This window comes from Lissotriton helveticus, chromosome 9, assembly GCF_964261635.1.
Source record: "Lissotriton helveticus chromosome 9, aLisHel1.1, whole genome shotgun sequence".
NCBI lineage: Eukaryota > Metazoa > Chordata > Amphibia > Caudata > Salamandridae > Lissotriton > Lissotriton helveticus.
The window spans coordinates 60413327-60438388 of NC_136070.1; the positions used below are offsets into that span (position 1 = coordinate 60413327).

Below are 25062 nucleotides of genomic sequence, written 5' to 3' on the forward strand. Positions count from 1 at the left end.
AAATGGTACCAAATCACCATCAAAATGTCAGATTTTAATCTAGGTACTTCATCATAAAGTAGACTGGAGTTCATTCAAGATCTGTACCAATCCAATCTCTTTCTAAGAAATCAATAATTACTGTTCCTAATGAGGCACAAATACATGGCCTCATTAGATCTCAAAGGTACGTATTTCCACATTTCAATTCACAGAAAACATTGCAAGTTCCTGAGATTCAAGGTAGCTGGTTGCCACTATCAATTTTTAGTTCTTTCCGTTGGCCTTCAATCCCAGAATCTTCTTGAAATGTATGGTTCCAGTCGCAGCTCACCTTTGACATCTAGAACATCAGGTTTACCCTTATCTAGATGATTTGATGCTTAAAAGCTCAATATCACCAGTATCTTACTCTTCAAGTCTCTGAGTCTGCAGCTCAACCGAAGCAAATCTTCTTTAACGCTTCTTAGGAGCAATAATTGACACTGCAAAATCAAACGTATATCCATCTAGGGACAGACAAATAGTTTTAGCTACACTAGCAAAACAATACTGAAACACGAAGACATAAAAGTATGCCTGCCTAAATAACTTCTGGGCTTGATATCATCATGCATAATTTAAATGCCATTTTGCAAACTACAAGGAGGAACCGAACAAACAGTGGGCTCAAATTTCTCGCTCCTTTGTAGACAGAGTAGCCGTGACTGCTACAATAAAGTAAACACTCTCCTCGAGGACATCCCAAGACAATACATGTACAGGACTCGCATTCCTCCAGCAGCAATCTCAATTTGTGGTCATCTTAGATGGGACGGTCACCTGCAGGAGCTTTCTTCTGGGGGGCTTTGGTCTCCACAGGGAAAACATTTACACAATAAATGTGTTTGAGCGCAGAGCGGTCAGGAGAGAGCTCCTTCATCCCTTGTAGCCACAACTCCGAGATGTTGCTCCAAGCAGACACCACAACCACAATGTTCTAAATTAACATGCAGGGTGAAAGAGACTCTTGAATCCTGTCAACGGAAGATCAAAAATTACAGCAGAACATCTTCTGGGAACAAGCAGTGATCAAGCAGATTATATAAGCAGAACACTTGAAGATTGTCAAGAGCGACAGTTAAAGGACAGTGTCCTGAAGTTAATATTACAAATTTAGCGAAAACCCCAAAATAGACCTCTTTGCTACAAGGGACAAAAAGAAATGTCACTCTTATGCACGCAGTCATCCACAACTAAAATTTTGGGGAAATCCACTTTTGATAGCATGGTGCAAGATGTTTGCCTATGCATTTCCACCGATTCCCTTTTACCAAATTTTGATCATCACAATGAAAAGGAAACCCCATGCTGATCCTCGTAGCTTCCACCTGGCAGGAAAATGCAGGTTAGCAGGCCTAGGGCAACTGGCACAGCTGCCACCCATACTCCTGGAATCGAAAGCGGATTTATTTTCCAGATGTTGGAGCTAGATTCTTCAAGCCAACACCCACACTCTCTGATAAGCAATTTAGCTCTTGATTTCCAATAGTTTAGGGAAATAGATTCGCCAGACAAGCCATAGATGTTTCTACAAACAAGATACTAAATGAAAGAGGTTTTATGTTTAGTGTGAGGAGAAAATATGATATCCTTTTCACATACAGACCCATCAGAAATTCCTGCATCTTCTGGAACTAGCTTATTTATTTATTTATTTATTTATTTATTTATTCATTCAAAGTTTTATATAGCGCGAACATGATCCTTACAGATATCAGAGCGCTTCACAAAGACAGGGTAGGGGCAGTAGGAGTCAACAGAGATAATGGGAACAGTATAATAATCAATAACATGGTACTAACAGGGATAATAATAACATACATAAAACCAATCAATATACAATCGGGTAAGGAAGTAATATATATGTGTATCATATCTTGGTCGGTAGTAAGAGAGTAGCGTAGTAGTGTCCCCTACAGGTAGAGTATAGTGTATAGTGCCAAAGGATAGGGTGAGCAGTGATACAAAGCAATGCAAAGTCTCTGAACCAACATCTATAACGATCAGGAGATCTTGGCCAGAAGGATGGTTTTCACCTCTTTCTTGAAGAGTGCAGTGGAGGAGATCAGCCTGGTTTCCGGAGGGAGCGCATTCCAGATCCTGGGTTGCCATTCCTGAGAAGGACCGCTTGTATGTTTTCACTTTCCGGAATCTCCGTGGTTTCAGGAGTAGATTTTTTGTACTCCTATTGGATCTCGCACCACCTGATATAGACAACTTTTGAGCGAGGTAGTTGGGTGCCTTGTGGTGCATGGCCGCGTGTGTCATAACTGCAATTTATAGCTGTATTCTGGCTTCAAAAGGCAGCCATTTTAGAGACTTTAAGTCTGGGGATATGTGCGAGTGCTTTCTTGAGCCAGTAATGAGTCTCGCGGCAGCGTTCAGGGAGGCTCTTAGGGGTGCTGTTGTGGATAGCGGGAGACCGCTGAGGGCCGCAATTCCGTAGTCTATTCGAGGGATGACTAAAGCTTGTACAGCAGTTTGGAAGTCTTTGGCCGGGAGGAAGGGTTTAATTTTCCTCAGCGTGTTAATTTGGAAATTAGCTGCTTTTGTGGCTTTGCTGACGTGCTGCTGCATGTTGAGCTTGGCGTCGAGTGTGATGCCTAGGGATTTCGCTGAGTCCACGATGGTAGGTTGGACATTGAGTGCTGTTAGGTTGTTGAGCCAGGTTTGGGTGGTGGAGATTTTCGCCGGGGGTGAGATGAGTAGGAACTCAGTTTTCAGAGCATTTAGTTTGAGGTGATTATCGGCCAGCCAAGATTGGGTGTTAATAAGCGTGGAATTCAGATGTTTGATATCTTCCGGGGATTGTAACTTTAAATAGAGTTGTGTGTCATCGGCGTACATATGGAATTGAACATTGGATGCTTGGAGCAAGGTGGCGAGCGGTTCCATGACGAGGTTGAACAGTGTAGGGGAGAGGGTGGATCCTTGTGGAACACCTAGATCTGCAGGCACAGGTGTAGACAGCACATTGTCGATCTTGAACCTCTGAGACCGGTTGTGAAGGAAGGACGAAAACCAATTGAGAACAGTTCCCGATAGCCCCATTCTAGTACTTAGCAGCTCCAGCAAGTTCTCATGTTTGACCGTGTCAAATGCTGACGAGAGGTCAAGAAGGATGAGGAGGCAGGACTCATTGCGATCCAGAATTTGGAGGGCGTCATCAATTATGTGTGTCATAGCAGTTTCCGTGCTATGTTTCGCTCTGAAGCCTGATTGATGAGGGTTGAGGAGGTCAAATTGATCAATGTGTTTTGTTAGTTGGAGTTGGACACATTTCTCCAGCAGTTTGGCCAGGGTGGGGATATTGGTGATGGGCCGATAGTTGTTTAGGTCGGACGGATCAGCTGTAGGTTTCTTGAGTATAGGCGTGACTTGCCCCACCTTAAGGGAGTCTGGAATGTGGCCTTGTTGCAAAGAGCTGTTGATGATCTTGGTCCAGAGAGGGAGGAGCAAGGGGATAAAGTCTTTTACAGCATTAGCCGGTAGAGGGTCTGTGAGGTGATTAGAGGGCTTCAAGGTGCAGAGCAGTTTGTGTATTGCTTCTTCCGAGTAGGTGTCGAAGTAAAGCCAGGATGCCTTGTTTTTAGGTTGAGTGTCTGCCATTCTGGTGCGGATTGGGTATCGGCTTACATCCATGATGAGGTCATTTCTTATGTTGTCAGTCTTTAGTTTAAAGAAAGCAGAGAAGGCTTCACAGTGTGGGGTGTCATTTGTTGTGCTGTTTGATTGTGCGGGTTGTGCCTTTGTTTGGGTTTTGATTAGCTCGAACAGCTTTCTTGGCCTGTTCTTTGCTTGGTCCAACTGGCGGCTGAAGAAGTCCGACTTTGTGCGCTTTATTTTCCTAAAGTAGGCATTTCTCTTGTTCTTAAGCTTTTTGAGATGCAGTGCTGAAGGGTCCGATCTCCAGGTGCGCTCTGCCATTCGCATAGTACGCCTTTCGTCATTGAGTCTGTCATCATACCAGGGGTTAGAAATTTTGGTGGAGATTCTCTTTAGTTGCAGAGGGGCGACTTCATTGACTATTGTATTCATAGATTCAAGGTAGTGGTCAGTCAGTGATTGAGCATCTGAGGCACCTGAAGGGGGGAGGAGGAGGTTGCCGATGTGGGGAGGTAGGGTAGAGGGGTTAAGATTCTTCAAATCCCTTTTCCATGTTTTTGATTTGATTGGTTGAGTATGGTTAGGTTTAACTTTTTCGTTGATAAAGAAGGTGATAATGTGGTGATCTGACCAATCGCAGGGTAGAATCGCCTCCAGTTGAGTAGCGTTCTCTTTGGTTTATCGCATAATTGGATGAGGTCAAGCGCATTGAGGAAAGTTTTGAGACCATTCACCACAGTGTCTTTCTGATCGTTCCAGTGGAGATTGAAGTCACCCAGGTAGACTTGAGTGGTCTGCCGGCCGGCATTGGAAGTGATCAGGTCCATGAGGTGTTGGGTGAATATGAGATTGTCACCAGGAGGGTGATAGATGAGATGTAAAGCACAGACTTGTTTGCCCTCGCTGGTGATGTCGAGGCAGAGGAGTTCACAGGAGGAAAGAGAGGGGGAGGAGACTTGAGTAACGGAGAGGTTGCTCCTAAAAATGTTAAGCTTAGTCGGTACTCACGCATACCTCAATTGAAGTTCACCGGGCAGCCATCTCACGTTTTAAATGAGCACCCAATAAGCCACCTCTGCAGTCTCACATAATTGTAAAAGAACTCCTGAAGGGCCTATTCAGAGTATCCCCACCCTCTAGAACCCCGCCAACTGTTTAGGAACTAAATAAGGTGCTTTGACAGTTGATATCAGATCCGTCTGAACTAATACCAACTCAAACCTAAAATACCTACCTCTCCTGGAGAATGAGATATCTACTGTTCATAGCATCTAGTTATTGAAAACAAGGCCTTTTATAACACAGAACCTTTCTTACAGTTCTCGAATGACTAAGTAACTCTAAGAACTATCCCAGGTTCATACCTGAAGTTTCAACCAAATTTCCTATGAATATACCCTTAGCCCTAAAGGCATTCTTTTAGCATCCAACAAATCTTCCAGGAAGAGGTCTACATTGGCTAGACGTCGAGAGATGTTTCAAGTTCTATCTTGATAGAACTAAGCAAATAAGAAAATCCAATCAGCATCCAGTATCCTTCTCTAGACTGTCTAAAGGCTTTCCTTTCACAAAACAGGGAATATCAAGCTATGTAGCTGCAGCAATAGCTTTTTGTCGCATGAAAGGAGGAAGACCTCTTGCAGACACGGTTAAAGCCCATTCTACAAGAAGCATGGCTACTTCATCAGCACTCTCTAGGGGAGTGCCATTAGTAGACATTTGCTGAACTGCAATATGGAGTAACAGAGACACTATTGCTTAGATTCTGTTGCAGACAGATGCAGAGAAGGGACTTGTACTTCTCTGTTATCTGTTCAAATAAGATGAGCCAGTCTATTCTAGCTGGCCATCCTCTCATAATGTACATAATGAATTGAAATGTTATTACTACTTATTGTTCTGATTCAAACATGTGAATCTATGAAAGATCCAGTGCTGGGGAAAAACGAGTTACTTTATTGTAACTACGGTTCTCCAGTGTTGGTATCTTTAATAGATTCACATGCAGCTCATCTCCTCCCCAACCCCAATAAGCAGTGCATATATAATTATATATTTCAACTCTTGTGTTAGAAATCCGAGGTGTGAAGACCTCTGAGAGGTGTGAAGGATGGAGCACTATCACCTCAGCTGACGTTTAGTTCCTTTAGTGTGAGTTGGAAGTCTATGTGGGTACTGTCTATGTCCATTTAAAGCTGCCAGTGCCTTGTACTGCTATGTTAAAGTTACTGACCGACTACCACTTTGACAATGGGAATGAGGCAAACGTGATTCTATGAGAGAAACCAAAGCTGAAGAACCTCTAACATCCAAAGTGTGCAGATCTGTTACTTTGCTAGGACAAAACAAATAACTTAGTTCATGAAGTCATATGTTTGTTGCTGGAGAAGTAAATGTTCCTCCACTCAAAATTCAGTTCTTCAGTGTATCTATGTGTTAATAATTCCTATGCGACTTGCCCTATATCCTGGAGAGATAAGTGATATAATTGATATCCAACTTCTCACATACACATTTAAGGCCCTTCTCAACACAGGACCAGCATACCTGAACAACCACATACACTTTCGCCAACCCACTGGACACCTACACTCTGCCTCAGTCTCATTCGCACACATTCCCTGCATCCGCAAAAGCAAAACTGGAAGTTGCTCTTTCTCCTACATCACACCCAAGGCATTGAATGACCTCCTACAACAAATCGGAGCCTCCTCCGCAGTTCTTAAGTTCGGCAAGAAACTGAAGACCTGTCTCTTCATATAAGCACCTTGGGGCCCACACACCTTCACATCTGCCCAAGCGCCTGAATACCTTCTTGGTGATTAGTCCTCTGTACAAATCATTACAACATAACACCATGCTCTGGAAGAGGTTTACTAACCTTAGTCAAAGAGTGTAATCTAGGTTAGATTTTCAGGATATGCACACAATACATTTGCATACACTTAACCAAAACTGAACTGGTTTACATAGTTATGGGTTATCCTGAAATTCTGGAAACTACAACACTGCTGCAATGGCAAGTCCTGTCATGGAAAGGTAAGAGCAAATCATGCAGTAGCTCTCAAGAGTCAAAGACACTGCGCACAAGGGTACTGTCAAGAATGTTCAAAAAAGGGGCCGAGTTAGCAAATATATTCTCGCCACCAATAAATAATCTTCTAGATTAGAAACAGTCATCACCCAAAGTGAAATATTCCTGGGTGGAGCATTGGATGGCTCTAAAGGTAATCCCCCCACAAGACAGATATCCAGAGTTTGAAATTTGTGAAGCACCAAAAGCATTTTTTACACTAGCACACTGGTAGATAACACGTACTTTTTCTTAGCCTTGTGAAAGAAGTGTGCAGATATCAGTAAAGGAGATGCTTGGCTCGATGCCTCTATTTGGGATAAGGGCCTCACACGTTGTTCTCCGGGAATGCTTAACTTGCCAGTGGCATCAGAAACTGGGGAAATCTGATGAGGCAGTGCACAGAAACGGAGGCACAGCAAGGTCAATCATAGTAAATAATGCCCCCGCCTCCTCAGTTATGGTTCAAGTTTGTTCCTGCTGGGATGGGGAGTGCACCAACAGCAAATATCAAATGTCTGCGCAACAGAATAAAAATGCACTCAACAAAATGTTAAATCATTCTGTTTGACACTCATGTAACTTCAGTGATTGCTACAACTGGTACCGATGACAGTCGGAGCAGGCAAGACCACAGCCATGTTTTATCGGCAAATGAAAGGAAGGGAAGCAAGCTCACATATGTGATGTGGTGAACAGTATTCTTTTTATAGTATGGCATTTACCTCTGCCATTTTATTTAATGTATTAAAATTACCATTAAAGTAATTCCTCTGTAGATGACTCGTGTGGAAAGGACATTTTCCAACGTGGAAAATCGCACCCGTCCGGCACTCCACTGATATTTTAGTAATAATAAATCCTTGTATCAGAATGTTGGCCAATTCATTATTTATTCTTGTTCAAATTTTCATTAGCTTCATCTTCATATCCACCGGCACCCTTAATATGAGGACCGCAGGAATCCTACGTTTAAAACTTGTGTCCACCTCGGAGTGCGATTGCAATCCTTATTTTGTGCAATGACTCATGTGGCTCGGGTAGTTATGATGAAACATGAGATCTACATATCTTCCCTTTTGCCTTTAATCTTCTCTCTGTTACCTGCTCATGCCTGCCCTCTCTTTCACATGTGCATGCTCAGGCACCCCTAGTTCTGCTGCTTCCCCTGACCACTCTTACCGCCACTGGTCCACCTCACTGGTCATACCAGTAGCTCCTTCTGCTGTAAATGACAGCCTTGTGGGTACAGTAGTGTATGTCAAGGATAGGCATGTAATCATCTTTGAGGTTGTTGGATGCCTGACTGATGTGAGTGAAGGGAGAGTGGCTACTCCAGTATTGCCTGCATGCTTTATCACATGGGTGATGCTGAAAAGGAAGAGTGTCTGCTCCTGTACCCTCTCATGCTTTATCTCAATCAGTAATCTTATATCAGTCAGTAATCTTATAAAATGCGACTACTCACCCATAATGGTCTCAAGGCACTGAGTGTGCGGGGGGGATCTGTGGGTCAGTTGAGGAGCTAGGTCTTTTGGCCCATCCTGAATTGTGGCAGAGATGGTGATTGCCTGAGGTGCAGAGGCAGGGAGTTCCAAGTCTTTGCAGCGAGGTAGGAGAAGGACCTTCTTCCAGGCGTGGTGTTGTAAATCCGTGGGATGGTGGCCAGGGCCAGTTTGGGGAAGCAGAGATGTCTAGTGGGAGTGTAGAGGGATGGGTGATGCTGCGGAAGGGACAGTGCTTACTTCAGTACCGCCTGCATGCTTTATCTCATGGGTAATGCTCTATAGAGGGAGAGAGTCTGCTTCAAACGTGCTGCATGCTTTATCTTATAGTTGATGCTGTGAACGTGAGATTGTCTACTCCAGTACCTCATGCATGCTTTATATCATGGGTGATGATGCGAAAGAGAGTGCATCTGCTACAGTACCACCTGCATGCTTAATATCATGGGTGATTCTGCTGGAAGGAGAGTGTCTGCTCCAGTACTGCATGCTTTATCCCATGGGAGATGCTACGGAAGGGAGAGGGGCTACTCCAGTACCCCCTGCATGCTTCATCTCATGGATGACACTGCGGAAGGGAGAGGGGCTACTCCAGTACCCCCTGCATGCTTCATCTCATGGGTGATGCTGCGGGAGGGAGAGTGTCTGGACCAGTGCCCCCTGCATGCTTTATCTGATGGGTGATGCTGCGGGAGAGAGTGTCTGGACCAGTACCCCGTGCATGCTTCATCTCATGGGTGATGCTGCGGGAGGGAGAGTGTCTAGACCAGTGCCCGCTGCATGCTTCATCTCATGGGTGATGCTGTGGGAGGGAGAGTGTCTGCTCCAGTGCCCGCTGCATGCTTCATCTCATGGGTGATGCTGCGGGAGGGAGAGTGTCTGCTCCAGTGCCCCCTTCATGCTTTATCTCATGGGTGATGCTGTGGAAGAGAGAGTGTCTGCTCCAGTGCCCCCCGCATGTTTTATCTCATGGGTGATGCTGCGGGAGGGAGAGTGTCTTGACCAGTGCCCGCTGCATGCTTCATCTCATGGGTGATGCTGCGGGAGGGAGAGTGTCTGCTCCAGTGCCCCTTGCATGCTTCATCTCATGGGTGATGCTGTGGGAGGGAGAGTGTCTGTTCCAGTGCCCCTTGCATGCTTCATCTCATGGGTGAAGTCTGTGGAAGGGAGAGTGTCTGCTCCAGTGCCCCTTGCATGCTTCATCTCATGGGTGATGCTGTGGACGGGAGAGTGTGTGGACCAGTGCCCCCTGCATGTTTTATCTCATGGGTGATGCTGTGGAAAGGAGACTGTCTGCTCCAGTGTCCCCTGCATGCTTTATCTCATGGGTGATGCTGCGGGAGGGAGACTGTCTGCTCTAGTGCCCCCTACACGCTTCATCTTATGGGTGATGCTGTGGACGGGAGACTGTCTGCTCCAGTGCCCCCTGCATGCTTCATCTCCTGGGTGACGCTGTGGATGGGAGAGTGTCTGCTCCAGTGCCCCCTGCATGCTTCATCTCGTGGGTGATGCTGTGGAAGGGAGAGTTTGGACCAGGGCCCCCTGCATGCTTTATCTCATGGATGATGCTGCGGGAGGGAGAGTCTGGACCAGTGCCCCCTGCATCTTTTATCTCATGAGTGATGCTGCGGAATGGAGAGTGTCTGCTCCAGTACTGCATATTTTATCTCATGGGTGAAGCTGTGGAAGGGAGAGTCTGGACCAGTGCCCCCTGCATGCTTTATCTCATGGGTGATGCTGCGGGAGGGAGAGTCTGGACCAGTGCCCCCTGCATGCTTTATCTCATGGGTGATGCTGCGGGAGGGAGAGTCTGGACCAGTGTCCCCTGCATGCTTTATCTCATGGGTGATGCTGCGGGAGAGAGTGTGTGAACCAGTGCCCCCTGCATACTTTATCTCATGTGTGATGCTGTGGAAGGGAGAGTGTCTTGACCAGTGCCTGCTGCATGCTTTATCTCATGGGTGATGCTGTGGAAGGGAGAGTGGCTACTCCAGTACACCCTGCATGCTTCATCTCCTGGGTGACGCTGTGGATGGGAGAGTGTCTGCTCCAGTGCCCCCTGCATGCTTCATCTCGTGGGTGATGCTGTGGAAGGGAGAGTTTGGACCAGGGCCCCCTGCATGCTTTATCTCATGGGTGATGCTGTGGAAGGGAGAGTGTCTGGACCAGTGCCCCCTGCATCTTTTATCTCATGAGTGATGCTGTGGAATGAAGAGTGTCTGCTCCAGTACTGCATACTTTATCTCATGGGTGAAGCTGTGGAAGGGAGAGTCTGGACCAGTGCCCCCTGCATGCTTTATCTCATGGGTGATGCTGCGGGAGGGAGAGTCTGGACCAGTGCCCCCTGCATGCTTTATCTCATGGGTGATGCTGCGGGAGGGAGAGTCTGGACCAGTGTCCCCTGCATGCTTTATCTCATGGGTGATGCTGCGGGAGAGAGTGTGTGAACCAGTGCCCCCTGCATACTTTATCTCATGTGTGATGCTGTGGAAGGGAGAGTGTCTGGACCAGTGCCCCCTGCATGCTTTATCTCATGGGTGATGCTGTGGAAGGGAGAGTCTGGACCAGTGCCCACTGCATGCTTTATCTCATGGGTGATGCTGTGGAAGGGAGAGTCTGGACCAGTACCCCGTGCATGCTTTCTCTCATGGGTGATGCTGTGGAAAGGAGAGTGTCTGGACCAGTGCCCCGTGCATGCTTTATCTCATGGGTGATGCTGCGGGAGGGAGAGTGTCTGGACCAGTGCCCCTTGCATGCTTCATCTCATGGGTGATGCTGTGGAAGGGAGAGTGTCTGCGCCAGTTCCCCATGCATGCTTCATCTCATGGGTGATGCTGTGGGAGGGAGAGTGTCTGCGCCAGTACCCCCTGCATGCTTCATCTCATGGGTGATGCTGTGGGAGGGAGAGTGTCTAGACCAGTGCCCCCTGCATGCTTTATCTCATGGGTGATACTGTGGAAGGGAGAGTCTGGACCAGTGCCCCCTGCATGCTTTCTCTCATGGGTGAAGCTGTGGAAGGGAGAGTCTGGACCAGTGCCCCCTGCATGCTTTATCTCATGGGTGATGCTGTGGAAGGGAGAGTCTGGACCAGTGCCCCCTGCATGCTTTCTCTCACGGGTGATGCTGTGGAAGGGAGAGTGTATGGACCAGTGCCCCCTGCATGCTTTATCTCATGGGTGATGCTGTGGAAAGGAGAGTGTCTGCTCCAGTGCCCCGTGCATGCTTTATCTCATGGGTGATGCTGTGGAAGGGAGAGTGTCTGGACCAGTGCCTCCTGCATGCTTTATCTCATGGGTGATGCTGCGGGAGGGAGAGTGTCTGCTCCAGTCCCCCCTGCATGTTTTATCTCATGGGTGATGCTGTGGAAAGGAGAGTGTCTGCTCCAGTGCCCCGTGCATGCTTTATCTCATGGGTGATGCTGTGGAAGGGAGAGTGTCTGGACTAGTGCCTCCAGCATGCTTTATCTCATGGTTGATGCTGCGGGAGGAGAGTGTCTGCTCCAGTGCCCCCTGCATGTTTTATCTCATGGGTGATGCTGCGGGAAGGAGAGTGTGTGGACCAGTGCCATCTGCATGCTTTCTCTCATGGGTGATGCTTTGAAAGGGAGAGTGTCTGGACCAGTGCCCCGTGCATGCTTTATCTCATGGGTGATGCTGCGGAATGGAGAAAGTCTGCTCCAGTACTGCATACTTTATCTCATGGGAGATGCTGCGGAAGGGAGAGGGCTACTCCTGTAACCCCCGCATGCTTTATCTCATGGGTGACGCTGTGGACGGGAGAGTGTGTGGGCCAGTGCCCCCTACATGCCTTATTTCATGGGCGACGCTGTGGCAGGGAGTGTCTGCTCCAGTGCCCCCTGCATGCTTTATCTCATGGGTGATGCTGCGGGAAAGAGTGTCTGGACCAGTGCCCCCTGCATGCTTTATCTCATGGGTGATACTGTGGAAGGGAGAGTGTCTTCTCCAGTGCCCCCTGCATGCTTCATCTCATGGGTGCTGCTGTGAATGGGAGAGTGTCTGCTCCAGTGCCCCCTGCATGCTTCATCTCATGGGTGATGCTGCGAGAGGGAGAGTGTCTGGACCAGTGCCCCGTGCATGCTTTATCTCATGGGTGATACTGCGGAAGGGAGAGTGTCTGGACCAGTGCCCCCTGCATGCTTCATCTCATGGGTGATGCTGCGAGAGGGAGAGTGTCTGGACCAGTGCCCCGTGCATGCTTTATCTCATGGGTGATGCTGTGGAAGGGAGAGTGTCTGGACCAGTGCCCCCTGCATGCTTTATCTCATGGGTGATGCTGCGGGAGAGAGTGTCTGGACCAGTGCCCCCTGCATGCTTTATCTCATGGGTGATACTGTGGAAGGGAGAGTGTCTTCTCCAGTGCCCCCTGCATGCTTCATCTCATGGGTGCTGCTGTGAATGGGAGAGTGTCTGCTCCAGTGCCCCCTGCATGCTTCATCTCATGGGTGATGCTGCGAGAGGGAGAGTGTCTGGACCAGTGCCCCGTGCATGCTTTATCTCATGGGTGATACTGCGGAAGGGAGAGTGTCTGGACCAGTGCCCCCTGCATGCTTCATCTCATGGGTGATGCTGCGAGAGGGAGAGTGTCTGGACCAGTGCCCCGTGCATGCTTTATCTCATGGGTGATGCTGCGAGAGGGAGAGTGTCTGGACCAGTGCCCCGTGCATGCTTTATCTCATGGGTGATGCTGTGGACGGGAGAGTGTCTGGACCAGTACCCCGTGCATGCTTCATCTCATGAGTGATGCTGCGGAATGGAGATTGTCTGCTCCAGTACTGCATACTTTATCTCATGGGTGATGCTGCGGGAGGGAGAGTGTCTGGACCAGTGCCTCCTGCATGCTTTATCTCATGGGTGATACTACGGGAGAGAGTGTATGGACCAGTGCCCCCTGCATGCTTTATCTCATGGGTGATGCTGTGGAAGGGAGAGTGTCTGGACCAGTGCCCCCTGCATCTTTCATCTCATGAGTGATGCTGCGGAATGGAGAGTGTCTGCTCCAGTACTGCATACTTTATCTCATGGGTGATGCTGTGGAAGGGAGAGTGTCTGGACCAGTGCCCCCTGCATGCTTTATCTCATGGCTGATGCTGTGGAAGGGAGAGTGTCTGCTCCAGTGCCCCCTGCATTTTTATCTCATGGGTGATGCTGTGGGAGGGACAGTGTCTGCTCCAGTGCCCCTTGCATGCTTCATCTCATGGGTGATGCTGTGGAAGGGAGAGTGTCTGCTACAGTGCCCCTTGCATGCTTCATCTCATGGGTGATGCTGTGGGAGGGAGAGTGTCTGCGCCAGTACCCCCTGCATGCTTCATCTCATGGGTGATGCTGTGGGAGGGAGAGTGTCTGGACCAGTGCCCCCTGCATGCTTTATCTCATGGGTGATGCTGTGGGAGGGAGAGTGTCTGGACCAGTGCCCCCTGCATGTTTTATTTCATGGGTGATGCTGCCCGAGGGAGAGTGTCTGGACGGGAAACATCCTTTACGACGCAACTTTTACCACGCAGTGCCTTTACAACGCAGGTTTTTCAACGCAAGTCATTACAACGAATTGCCCTGGGGGGCGCTCTAGGATAGGTAATAGTTTAATTTACTATCCAACACCTTCCCTACTATCCACGGGGACTGGAGTTGGAATAGTAAATTAAACTATTCACTATTCAGCACCCCCCAACGCAAGTCGTTGTAACGACTTGCTTTGAAAAACCTGCGTGAAAAACCTGCGTTGTAAAAGCATGCGTGGTAAAAGCATGCGTTATAACAACGTACATCCATCTGGACCAGTGCCCCCTACATGCTTTATCTCATGGGTGATGCTGCGGGAGGGAGAGTGTCTTGACCAGTGCCCCCTGCATGCTTTATCTCATGGGTGATGCTGCAGGAGGGAGCGTGTCTGGACCAGTGCCCCCTTCATACTTTATCTCATGGGTGATGCTGTGGAAGGGAGAGTCTGGACCAGTGCCCCCTGCATGCTCTATCTCATGGGTGATGCTGCGGGAGGGGGAGTGTCTGCTCCAGTGCCCCTTGCATGCTTCATCTCATGGGTGATGCTGTAGACGGGAGAGTGTCTGCTCCAGTGCCCCCTGCATGCTTCATCTCATGGGTGATGCTGTGGGAGGGAGAGTGTCTGGAACAGTGCCCCCTACACGCTTCATCTCATGGGTGATGCTGTGCACGGGAGAGTGTCTGCTCCAGTGCCCCCTGCATGCTTCATCTCATGGGTGATGCTGCGGGAGGGAGGGTGTCTGCTCCAGTGCCCCCTGCATGCTTCATCTCATGGGTGATGCTGTGGGAGGGAGAGTGTCTGGACCAGTGGCCCCTACACGCTTCATCTCATGGGTGATGCTGTGGACGGGAGAGTGTCTGCTCCAGTGCCCTTGCACGCTTCATCTCATGGGTGATGCTGTGGACGGGAGACTGTCTGCTCCAGTGCCCCCTGCATGCTTCATCTCATGGGTGATGCTGTGGAAGGGAGAGTGTCTGCTCCAGTGCCCCCTGCATGCTTTATCTCATGGGTGATGCTGCGGGAGGGAGTGTGTCTGGACCAGTGCCCCCTGCATGCTTCATCTCATGGATGATGCTGCGGGAGAGAGTGTCTGGACCAGTACCCCGTGCATGCTTCATCTCATGGGTGATGCTGCAGGAGGGAGAGTGTCTGGACCAGTGCCCCCTGCATATTTTATCTCATGGGTGATGCTGCCCGACGGAGAGTGTCTGGACCAGTGCCCCCTGCATGCTTTATCTCATGGGTGATGCTGCGGGAGGGAGAGTGTCTGCTCCAGTGCCCCCTGCATGCTTTATCTCAATGGTGATGCTGCGGGAGGGAGAGTGTCTGGACCAGTGCCCCCTGCATGCTTCATCTCATGGGTGATGCTGCGGGAGGGAGAGTGTTTGGACCAGTGCCCCCTGCATGTTTTATCTCATGGGTGATGCTGCCCGACGGAGAGTGTCTGGACCAGTGCCCCCTGCATGCTTTATCTCATGGGTGATGCTGCGGGAGGGAGAGTGTCTGCTCCAGTGCCCCTTGCATGTTTTATCTCATGGGTGATGCTGCCCGAGGGAGAGTGTCTGGACCAGTGCCCCCTGCATACTTTATCTCATGGGTGATGCTGTGGAAGGGAGAGTGTCTGGACCAGTGCCCCCTGCATGCTTTATCTCATGGGTAATGCTGTACTCCAGAGATTGAACATCCTCTAATGCTTTGGTAACTTCTGAGCGAGTCCGAAAATTCGGGGTGTTGGTTGTACCTGTCATGAATATTGTGTACCTGAAAACGTGCCTGAAATGTCTCTTTTTTTCCTGAATTGACCAAAGAGCTGCCAGAGCGAGGAAGAGGATGAAGAAAAAGAGAAGACTTTTGAAGTAAGTGTAACGCGGGGCCTTGCACTACACCCTGTCCCTCAGTGTCAACATATGTCCCCCACTGACCCCCCCCCCCCCGCCCGCCCCACAAGCATCAGTCTTACCTCTGCTATTCCACAAAGCTGGTGTCGTAGAACTCCGACTTCACCAGAGTCGTGAACCGATAAATTGTAATTAAGGCTCCCTGTTTTCCGTTTTTACAGACAAATACAGTCAGAAAAAATTGATTTTCTTGTCTGTATTTATTTTTAAATGTGGATGAAAACGGAAATGTGGTTGCTTTTTGAGTAATTCTAAATACTGTCTGCCATGACTGCCAGGCCAATAGCTGTGTGAATTGATAGGTGAGGGGGTTGGAAAGTAAGGAGTTTTAGTAAAGAGGCTTAAACACCAGTAGATATGCACAAGGTTGATACTGAAATGTGCATATTTTCATATAAGTGCATTGATTTATCTTCTGCTGGTGTTCATATCACTGACATCTGGCAGGCATTCAAGCATGAGTGCATATTTATCGGTTAAATAAACGTGGAAATATACTAATTTCAGCCTAATTTTTCCACAAAACCCAAAATAAATATGGATAAATACAGATAAAATTAGCAAAAAATAAATATGGATAAATACAGACAGAGACGTCAAAAAAATAAATACCATAAAAACGGGAGCCCTAATTGTAATCCAACAAAAGCTATGTGCTTTATGGCAGACAACACCGTCCATTGTGCTACACAATTGCTGTAAAACCTCTGTCCCCAAGCATCATTGTTTCTTTCTGTTTTTGTTTGATCTGGTTCCTTTTCTTGTCTGTCTCCTCAGACCGCCCTCCTCCTTTGTTCCCTTCTTTCTCTTTCGGCTCTTCCTCTGTTCGATTGTGTTTTATGCTTAGTACTGTAGTGTTTGCCTCTGAATTTTGTTAAAAAACACTGAATACCAAAACAATTGTGCTTTTAGCTGATACCTTCATTTCCAGTCTATTCGAAACCACTGTACCATGGTAGGATTTTCTGTAACAGGTGATTCTTATTTTTTTAATAATATTTTTATTGACATTTTTGTAGACACAATATACATATAAATACAAACACTTATAGCATTTCTTGCGCATAGAACCCTGCGACAGTACATTGCCTAGCGTAGTTAAGTGAGTGTCCTATGCGTCGCTCTCCTTCATTAGGCGGTTATTACAAGTCCTCCTTTGTTGATCCTTCTTGTATACATGACGGTGGACTGACTTTGTTGGCTCAACGCTTGTTATACATATATAACATGAAACATATAGGTGACGGCTGGTGGTTACAGATCGGCGTACCACATCCTGGTTCTGTTTCACCGTTTATGCTGCCTATGGCCTACGGTGGTTTGAATGGATCTAGCGCCTTGTCTAGTGTGACCACATCTGTCTGGTTGGTCTCTTCCATGGTGTGTTTCTTAGTGCTGTGTTGTCATCCCCTCTCAGGAATGTCACCCAGTTTAACCATCCCTTAAATGTGGCCTTGGCTGTGTTCTTCCAATTGGACAGTATGATCTTTGTGGCACTAGTTAAGAGGAAGTCGAGAAGGTACCTGTCTTGTTGTGTGTCGATTTCGGTGTTAAGGAGGGCTGTTGCTAGCATGTGGAACTCTCTCTTAAGGTTGCAGCCTAGTGTTTGGTTGGTGAAATCGACCACTTTGTCCCAGAATTTCCTGACCTTGCTGCATTGGTAGATTAGATGGGCTAGGTCCCTTGTTGTCTTATTGCAGTTCCAGCACTGGTTGTTTTCTCTCAGGCCAAGTTTCGCCAGTTTTTTTGGGGTCCAGTGTGCTAGGTGCAGTAACCAAAATTTGGTCTGTGCGAGTACTGGTGAAATTATATTTAGCGTGGGGGAGCTCCACATGGTAATTTGTTCTTGTTCTGTGAGTGTGCTCCCAACATCTGGATTTCCCAGTACTTTTTATTCTTGTCATTGAGTTTTGATGACGATGGGCAGGGGAGTTTATATATGTGTGAAATGTGGTGCCCTGTTTTGGTTAGGTTTTCTATGAATTTGAAAATTGATGGGGTGTGCCTGCTTAGGTTTGCTTTTGTGATCGCTGTTTTGATTCTCAGGAAGTTGTATAATTCTGCTTCTGGGAGGTCGAACCTCCCCTTTAAGGTACAGAAGGTGAGAGGATTGCCGTCCTTTTCTAGGTGTGCTGAAAGTGAGATGCCCAGAGCCCTCCATGTGCTTATTTCTATGTTTTTCACTCTATATCTTATTTTTGGGTTGTTCCATAGTGCCATCCACTTCGAGGTTTTTATGCTTGCTTCTAGTTTCTGATCTAGCTTAAGGAGGGCAGCTCTAGTTGTTTTGAATATCGGGTTACCCTTTAGTGTCTGCTTGTTGGTTGTTAGGAGGGTTAGGGGGTCTGAATTGTGCAGGATAGCTTTTTTCTAGGGCTAGCCATGTTGGTGTATATTTCTGGTTTTGGGTAACCCAGTGTAACCCTTGCCTGGCTATGCAAGCTGTCTGAAATGTTCTTAGGTCTGCTAAGTTGAGCCCCCCTAGCTCTTTCTTTAGTCTGAGTTTGTTGAGGGCTATTCTGGGGTTTTTATCCCTCCAGATGAATTTGTTTATAGCCTGGTCTATCCTCTTGTGGAAGTCATCAGTCAATGCTTGGGGGAGCATACTGGCCAGATAGTTAGCTATAGGTGAAGCCATCATTTTCACTGTTTCTATTCTTCCCACCCAGGTGATAAATTTAGGTGACCAGTTTTCCAGCAGGCCTCTTATCTTGGTCAGTGTCCTCTTTTCGTTTAGGTCCAGGGTGGTCTTTAGGTCTCTACCAAAGTAGATTCCCAGGTATTTGATCGATTGTGTTTGCCACACTAGTCCTGAGTTCCCTAGTACTCCTCTGGTCGTGTATATGTTCATGGGCAAGCATTCTGACTTGTCTCTGTTTAGTTTGTAGCCGGAGTGGGCGGCGTAGGTGTCAATGGTGCACATGAGTGCGGATATGGATACTATCAGGTCTTCTGTTATTATCAGTAAGTCATCTGCGTAGGCCACCAGTTTGGCAGTGGTTTTGTTGATGGATATGCCTGCTATATTCTTGTTGGTTAGGATATCTTTGATTAGGAGTTCTAGTACCAGTAAGAACAACAGTTGGGATAGGGGGCAACCTTGTCTGGTCCCTCTTTGGAGGTCAAAAGGGGCTGAGGTTGTGCCGTTCATGGCAATCTGCGCCTTCGGGCTTTTGTACATGGCCATGACTCTTCTGGCAAACGTCTCTCCAAGGTTGTATGCTTGCAGGCATTCTTTTAAGAAGTGCCACGACACTCTGTTGAAGGCTTTTTCTGCGTCAAGCGCGATTGTGACTGCTGGCTTTTGTGTGTGTGAGCAGTGTTCTATGATCTGGCAGAGGAGTCTGGTATTGTCGCTGGACAACCGCCCTTTCATGTATCCTACTTGTGTGTTGCCTATCAGCTGTGCTAGCAAGCTGCTGAGCCTTGTCGCTAGTATTTTGGCGTACAACTTGCAGTCTAGGTTGATGAGTGATATTGGGCGGTAGTTCTTTGGCCATTGTGGGTCTTTACCCTCTTTTGGAATGACTATAATGTTCGCTTGTGCCATAGTGGAGGTCACTTCCCCTGTACTCCCCAAAAAGTTGAAGGCTTTTGTTAGAGTGGGTGTTAGTTGTTCTTGGAATAATTTATAGAATGGTGCTGTGTAGCCGTCGGGTCCTGGGGCCTTGTTATCTTTGAGTGACTTGATGGCTGTCCTGATCTCTAGCAGCTTGAAATCTTGACCCAGCGCCCTAGCTTCCTCTTCTGTGATTTTTGGTAGTTTTAGGTTATCTAGGTAAAACAAAAACAGTGGAACACAAATTGATCTTTGTCATACCTTGTGTTGCCTGATCATAAGTAGTACTGCTTAATCTAGACCTCTGTATTTGATTTTCTCCCTAATGCCACTGTGCAGTGTTTTGATACACCGGGGGCCTGATCTTCATCTTGTAAAGCCATAAATAAATAAATAAATACATCTATAAATAAGCAAATGACACCAGTAAAAGCAGTTATTGAATACCAGTGAAAGCGCTGAGCCAGCAAAGCCCTGACTTTCATTTTTCTACCTTTTGAGTTCGGAGAATTGGTAACCCGAGGGTGATTATTGCTACCATCCACACAGTCATTCCATTGTGCACTTTAATCTACACCATAAGTGGGGTTGGTGAGGGTAGTCCTTCTTCTGTCTTGATGCCTCCTGTATTTTTCCACCCACAGGAGAAAGAGATGGAGAAGCAGAAGACCCTCTACCAGCAGGCGCGTCTGCACGACCGGGGTGCTGCGGAGATGGTGCTACAGATGATCAGTGCCAGCAAAGGTAGGGGGTAAAGCCTGCCCTGGAGAAGGCCCAGGCAAGAGCTGCCTACTTCATTGTAGTCCTGCTTGACTTTACTTCCGGACAGGTGTGCAGTGAACATCCCTGCTTGCCCACGTATCCAGTCCCCAAATCAAAGATTTACGAAGGGGTCTTCTGCAGTTGGGAAGGGACAGAAGCAGGACTCTGTGGAGATTTTATTCGCACCTGCAAAGCTTTGCAGAGCTCCTCATTTTTGCATTTCACTGAGTTTCCAAAGTTCTTCGATTTAGGTACCTGTTTTTATGTCCATTTCGAGATCCTTTTCACCCCAATTGACCTCAGCCAAGGTGGACAATGATGTTATTGCTCACTGGTCTTTCACAGAGGATGCAATCAGCTTTAAAGTGCCCGTCCTTCCCAGTCCCCACTGATGTCTGATTGTATTTTGCACCTTTCCGTTCTCTAAAATGATGTCCTGCGAAGCTCTGGCCATGCTGTGATTAGCGCAGCTCTTTGTCAAGAGCCAAAACACATTGTCGAGCCTCTTGTGCTCTGAATTCCAAGACTCCATCTCATTCGGAGGATGGGCGCCACACCGTTGATCCATGCCCCTCCAGGTGGCGCCACCGTCCTGCAGTGTGTGCATTATTATAAAGCTCCCTGTTTGCCCTTTTTACTGATTTTTACAGATAAATACAGACAGAAAAGAATTGATTTTCCTTGGTGTTTATTTTACAATGTGGATAAAGAAGGAAATTGTGTTGCTTTTTGAGTGAATCGAAATATTGCCTGCCATGACTGTCAGCCCAATAGCCACGCAGATTGACGGGTAAAGGGGTAAAAAGGAAAGAACTTTAGTAAAAAGGCTTAAACAGCAGTAGATATGCACAAGATTGATACTTAAATTTGCATATTTGCATTTAAGCGTATTGATTCATCTTCTGCTGGTATTCATATCATTGAAACCTGGCAGGCATTCCAGCATGGGTGCATATTAATTAGATAAATAAATGTGGAAATACTCTAGTTTCAGCTTCATTTTTGCACAAAACCCAAAATAGAAGAAAGTATTTGTGGATAAATACAGTAATGTAAAAAACAAATTACTATAAAACCAGGAGCCCTAATTATTATAAATGCATATTTCCTTATGCGCATATGAAAATACACATCCTGAACTCTGCTGTCATTCCCGAAATGCACCTTCCTTGTGCTGGTGACACAGTGAGTGCCCACATCCGTCAGTGTGCACTGGCTGACTGGTTAGGTTACATTAGCCGTTGTCTTTACCAAACTATGACAAATCACCCAGTCAGTTTCTCTTATTAATTATGTTCACCAAAAGTTGCATTTATATGTATACATAACATCTCAACCCTGAGACTTGAAATCTACAATGTTCTGTCTTGGTTCCCTGCCACAAATTACCCAAAAAAGAAAGAATGTCTCATAAGGGTTTAGACACTGGAATGTAGATTTAATTTACAAAACACTTTTAATACTCATGAATTATAGTAAAATTAGAAAGCTTTGCCTTCTTCAGGACAGCAATCCCTTTCAGAGCGTTGATGTCCTGAATTTGATTCGCGTATTTATGTCAGACTCTTTAGTGTCCTACTGCCTCGTATCCCAAGCCATGCTCGCGAGAGAGCACGAGAGACCCAACAGGAAGCAAGGGAGAGATAATGGAAGAGCAGAAGATAGAGAGCGAGAAAGAAAGAGAGCAAGAGCACTAAAGAGAGAGCGCAAATGAGAGAGAGGGAGAAAACTAGCAAGAGAAAGAGGAGGGATGGATTGCGGGGTGCTGATAGGCCTACTTGGTGGAGAAGTGTGGCTCACTGTTAGAGCGGTAGACTCAGAAGCAGAGATCATGCCCGGGACCAGGGTTCAAGTCCCAACGCGGCAGGGTCTTGGGCTCAATGTCCGCGGACTCGATAATTCTCACATCGGCGCCTACTCTAATCATGGGTCACACGCTGCAACTCTGGGCAATAGCTTGCTTAATCTCCACAACGGCCCCTACAACACTGGGATGCCTGGCTTCACCTTGGGGGTGCCTAGGAGAGGCATCTCACAGGGAGAGCCAGGAAGGGTTCCACAGCGTTATATAGCGCCAGGACGCCCCGTTGGGGCAGCTGTGCGCTTTACAAAAAAATACACTACTACTCCATTGGGTACGAGAACCACACTGTCCTCCTATGATTGGCAATGCTGGTCCAAGGACTACTGCTAGAAGTGGCAGGGAAGACATTAGAAGAACGCGCTTTACTGTCATGGCGTAATCCCACTCCACTTGGGTATTCCTGCCTGGCAGGAACATTTTACTGCTGATTCTGTCCAGGGTAATTGTTCTGTAATGAGGGTCGGGGAGTTTAAACATATGTAGAGAGAGCTCAGCCAGGACCTTAGTAAGCCTGAAAATGAGTGACACCATGGTAGGAGAGGTAAATACAAAATCACATAGAAAATCTATTCTTGTGACTTCAGCCGCCTGTTTTATTGGACATCGAACAAGTCTACAAAGGAAGTGGCTGTAATGAATAAGAAGCTGCGGGTTCTTTTTAGCAGGTGAATGATGGGAGTGTATGTGGCAGTGATGTGCTCAGAGTCTAATGATCTGCCTTGTTCCTGCAGGTGAAATGAGCCCCATGGTGGTGGAAACACTGAAGCTCGGTATCGCCGTTCTCAACGGTGGCAACACGGTCGTCCAACAGGTAGGACCTCCTCTCTCTTTAATTCTAGTTTATTTTCTTTATTTCCATTTTTATTGTCTCTTTATATACGCTTTTTCTTTTAAAAATGACGTTTTCATTGTGGTCTTTCTTTTATGTGTTTTTTATTCTGATTCACAATTCTGTGTAATTTGTGTGTTATTTATTCTTCCTGTGTCTTTATTTTATTATTGTATTTTCGCTTTTTTTCTTTGTCAATCATCTGTATGCCATTCTAAACTTTTTGTATTTCTTTGCTATCCTATATTCCTTTTATTCTTTTGACTTATTTCTTTCGTTATATTTGTCATTAATTTCTTTTCTTGCGAACTGTTTTTGTTTTGTGTTTCATTCATTTAATTTGCCATACGTTTTGTTATATTTATGTTTCTTTCCTTGCTTGTTTACAGTTTCAGTATTTACTTTCGCCTTCTTATTCGGCTGACTTTATCTGATATTTTTCTTTTTTTCTTTTGTCATTGTTTTCCTTGACATCTTTAGGTTCTTATAATTACTTGTGTGTTTTGCTTAATTCTGATACATTTTTCTTGTTTGCTCCCTTTTATGTCATGCCACCGTTGTCTTTTACACCTTGCTTTTTTTCTACTACTTTCCTTTTTATCCTGTTGAATTAGTTCTCCATCTTTGGATGTTCATAGATCCACATGCTTGAATCATGCCCTACCATCGGCCATTTCCTACATTATCTTTAAAATATCAGTGTAATATTAAACATAGTCCAAAAAGACTTTAAACATTACATTGTCACTTTAGAAACCCATCCACCTCCTTAAAAAAGATTCAAAATCAGCCAATGAGGTAAGGGCATAGTGAACACTGTTCTCCACAAGGTCACTATGCCACAGCTGTCTGCTGCACATCGTGTGTGAAGCGAGTCCCTCTGAGCTCTGCCTAAATTTTTTCAGATAAGACTTTTGAGTACCCTACCCCAAGACCAGCTCTCTGATTTCTGGGGGGTGTTTCTATAGTGTGAGCAAGCAATGGCAAATTCTTCTAAAAGTCTGCTTCTCCATGGCAGGGGCCCTCATAGATTGCATTTATTGCCTATTTCTATCCCATAATGAGAAAGGCTGCAAAGGCTTAAGGACTGCTACCGTGACTGCTCTAGAGGTTCAAGGCAAGAGATGTCCTCTCTTGCCTCTATAAGTGAAATCATTTTCCATTCTAGCGTAAAAAGCTCCAAAAGAGAGCATTCCTAGTACAGATCTGATTCCAAAACGACTTCATTGGACGATGTACCTACAATGCTTTATAAACCATCTCACCAAAATTGCAGAAAGCCAACATTTGCAGTCCGTTTTTCTGAGGTAATAATCGTGACCAGGAAGTTCCAGGCGCCGTCTGCCCCTTCAAAACGTAAACTGTTGACTCCAAACTCTATGATATTGGCCCTGTCATGAGAGATATGCAGACCAATGCAGGACGATACATTGCAGATCATATACAGAGGTAAGTTGAAACTGTTCTGTTTGTAGTTCTATAGTCCCACTCTTAACATGATTTGTATTTGCAAAAACAAAACCCCAAAGCTGGATTTTGTTTTTTGATAATACAAATATTCAATGACCCTTACTGCTAGGTTTTTATCCAATGGTGATAGACAGTGAAAACCACCCACTCTAAATCGGAGGGGCAGTTAAATGACCTAACCTCCAATAGCTCCTACGCTGGGTGGCTGTCAGAGGAGTATGTCAGCGATGGAGATGGGCTAGTCTCTGCTACTGATGTACGTAAGGTTGCCCACCTGTGAATCAGGTGGGCAGACCTCCAGTATTGGGGAGAGGTTGCTCTATCACCTTTGCGGCAGACTACCCTCTCCACCAAACTATAAATCAGTCCCTGAAAACCATACTATAGAGTCCAAATTAGGCACTGAGTGAACAAAGAGTTTATCAGGGGCCTTTTAGGACTTTTTCTCCATTGAGATTGCCACCAATCTCAAGGGGTCTAAACACTGTGTCAGCAAAGTTGATGTAATATCCTTTTGAACTAATCCACAAAGCACAGATGAAGTGCAATTCCTTGAAAGACGTACTACTACTTGCACTAACATTAGCAAGGAGAGTCAATAACTTCTCAGCTTTCACCATTAAAGAACCTCTTCTCCAATTTCCTAAGGGCGGTGTGGGTTTTGAGAATGAACTCCCACTTCATTCCCAAGGTGGCCACTGTTTTCATTCTTAATGAAAGCTGTTCTTTTAGAACCCGACCAAAGCACTAGAAAAAGTATTTCACATTTATTTATATCCAGAAATGTCTAAAATTCCATTTATAAGACCAAAAACTTCCATAAATTGAATGAGCTTTTTGGACACACTCATAGGCACTCCCTATTCAAGCAAGGCAAAGCCTGTTAGGTGATGAAGGCCACAATCTCCTGCCACTAAAAAACAGGCCAACCCCTCAACAGGGGGAACATCCTTTT

General features: G+C 46.5%; 1 protein-coding gene across 1 annotated transcript in view; it reads left to right on the top strand.

Annotated features, from left to right (window-relative positions):
* The window catches only part of RYR3 (ryanodine receptor 3), a 1933484-nt gene that overhangs the window by 1531537 nt on the left and 376885 nt on the right, over positions 1-25062 (top strand). The window contains exons 77-79 of the mRNA XM_078661960.1: positions 15534-15581; positions 19827-19926; positions 22540-22619. Coding sequence (XP_078518086.1) covers positions 15534-15581; positions 19827-19926; positions 22540-22619 — 228 coding nt within the window. The remainder of the gene's footprint in view (positions 1-15533; positions 15582-19826; positions 19927-22539; positions 22620-25062) is intronic.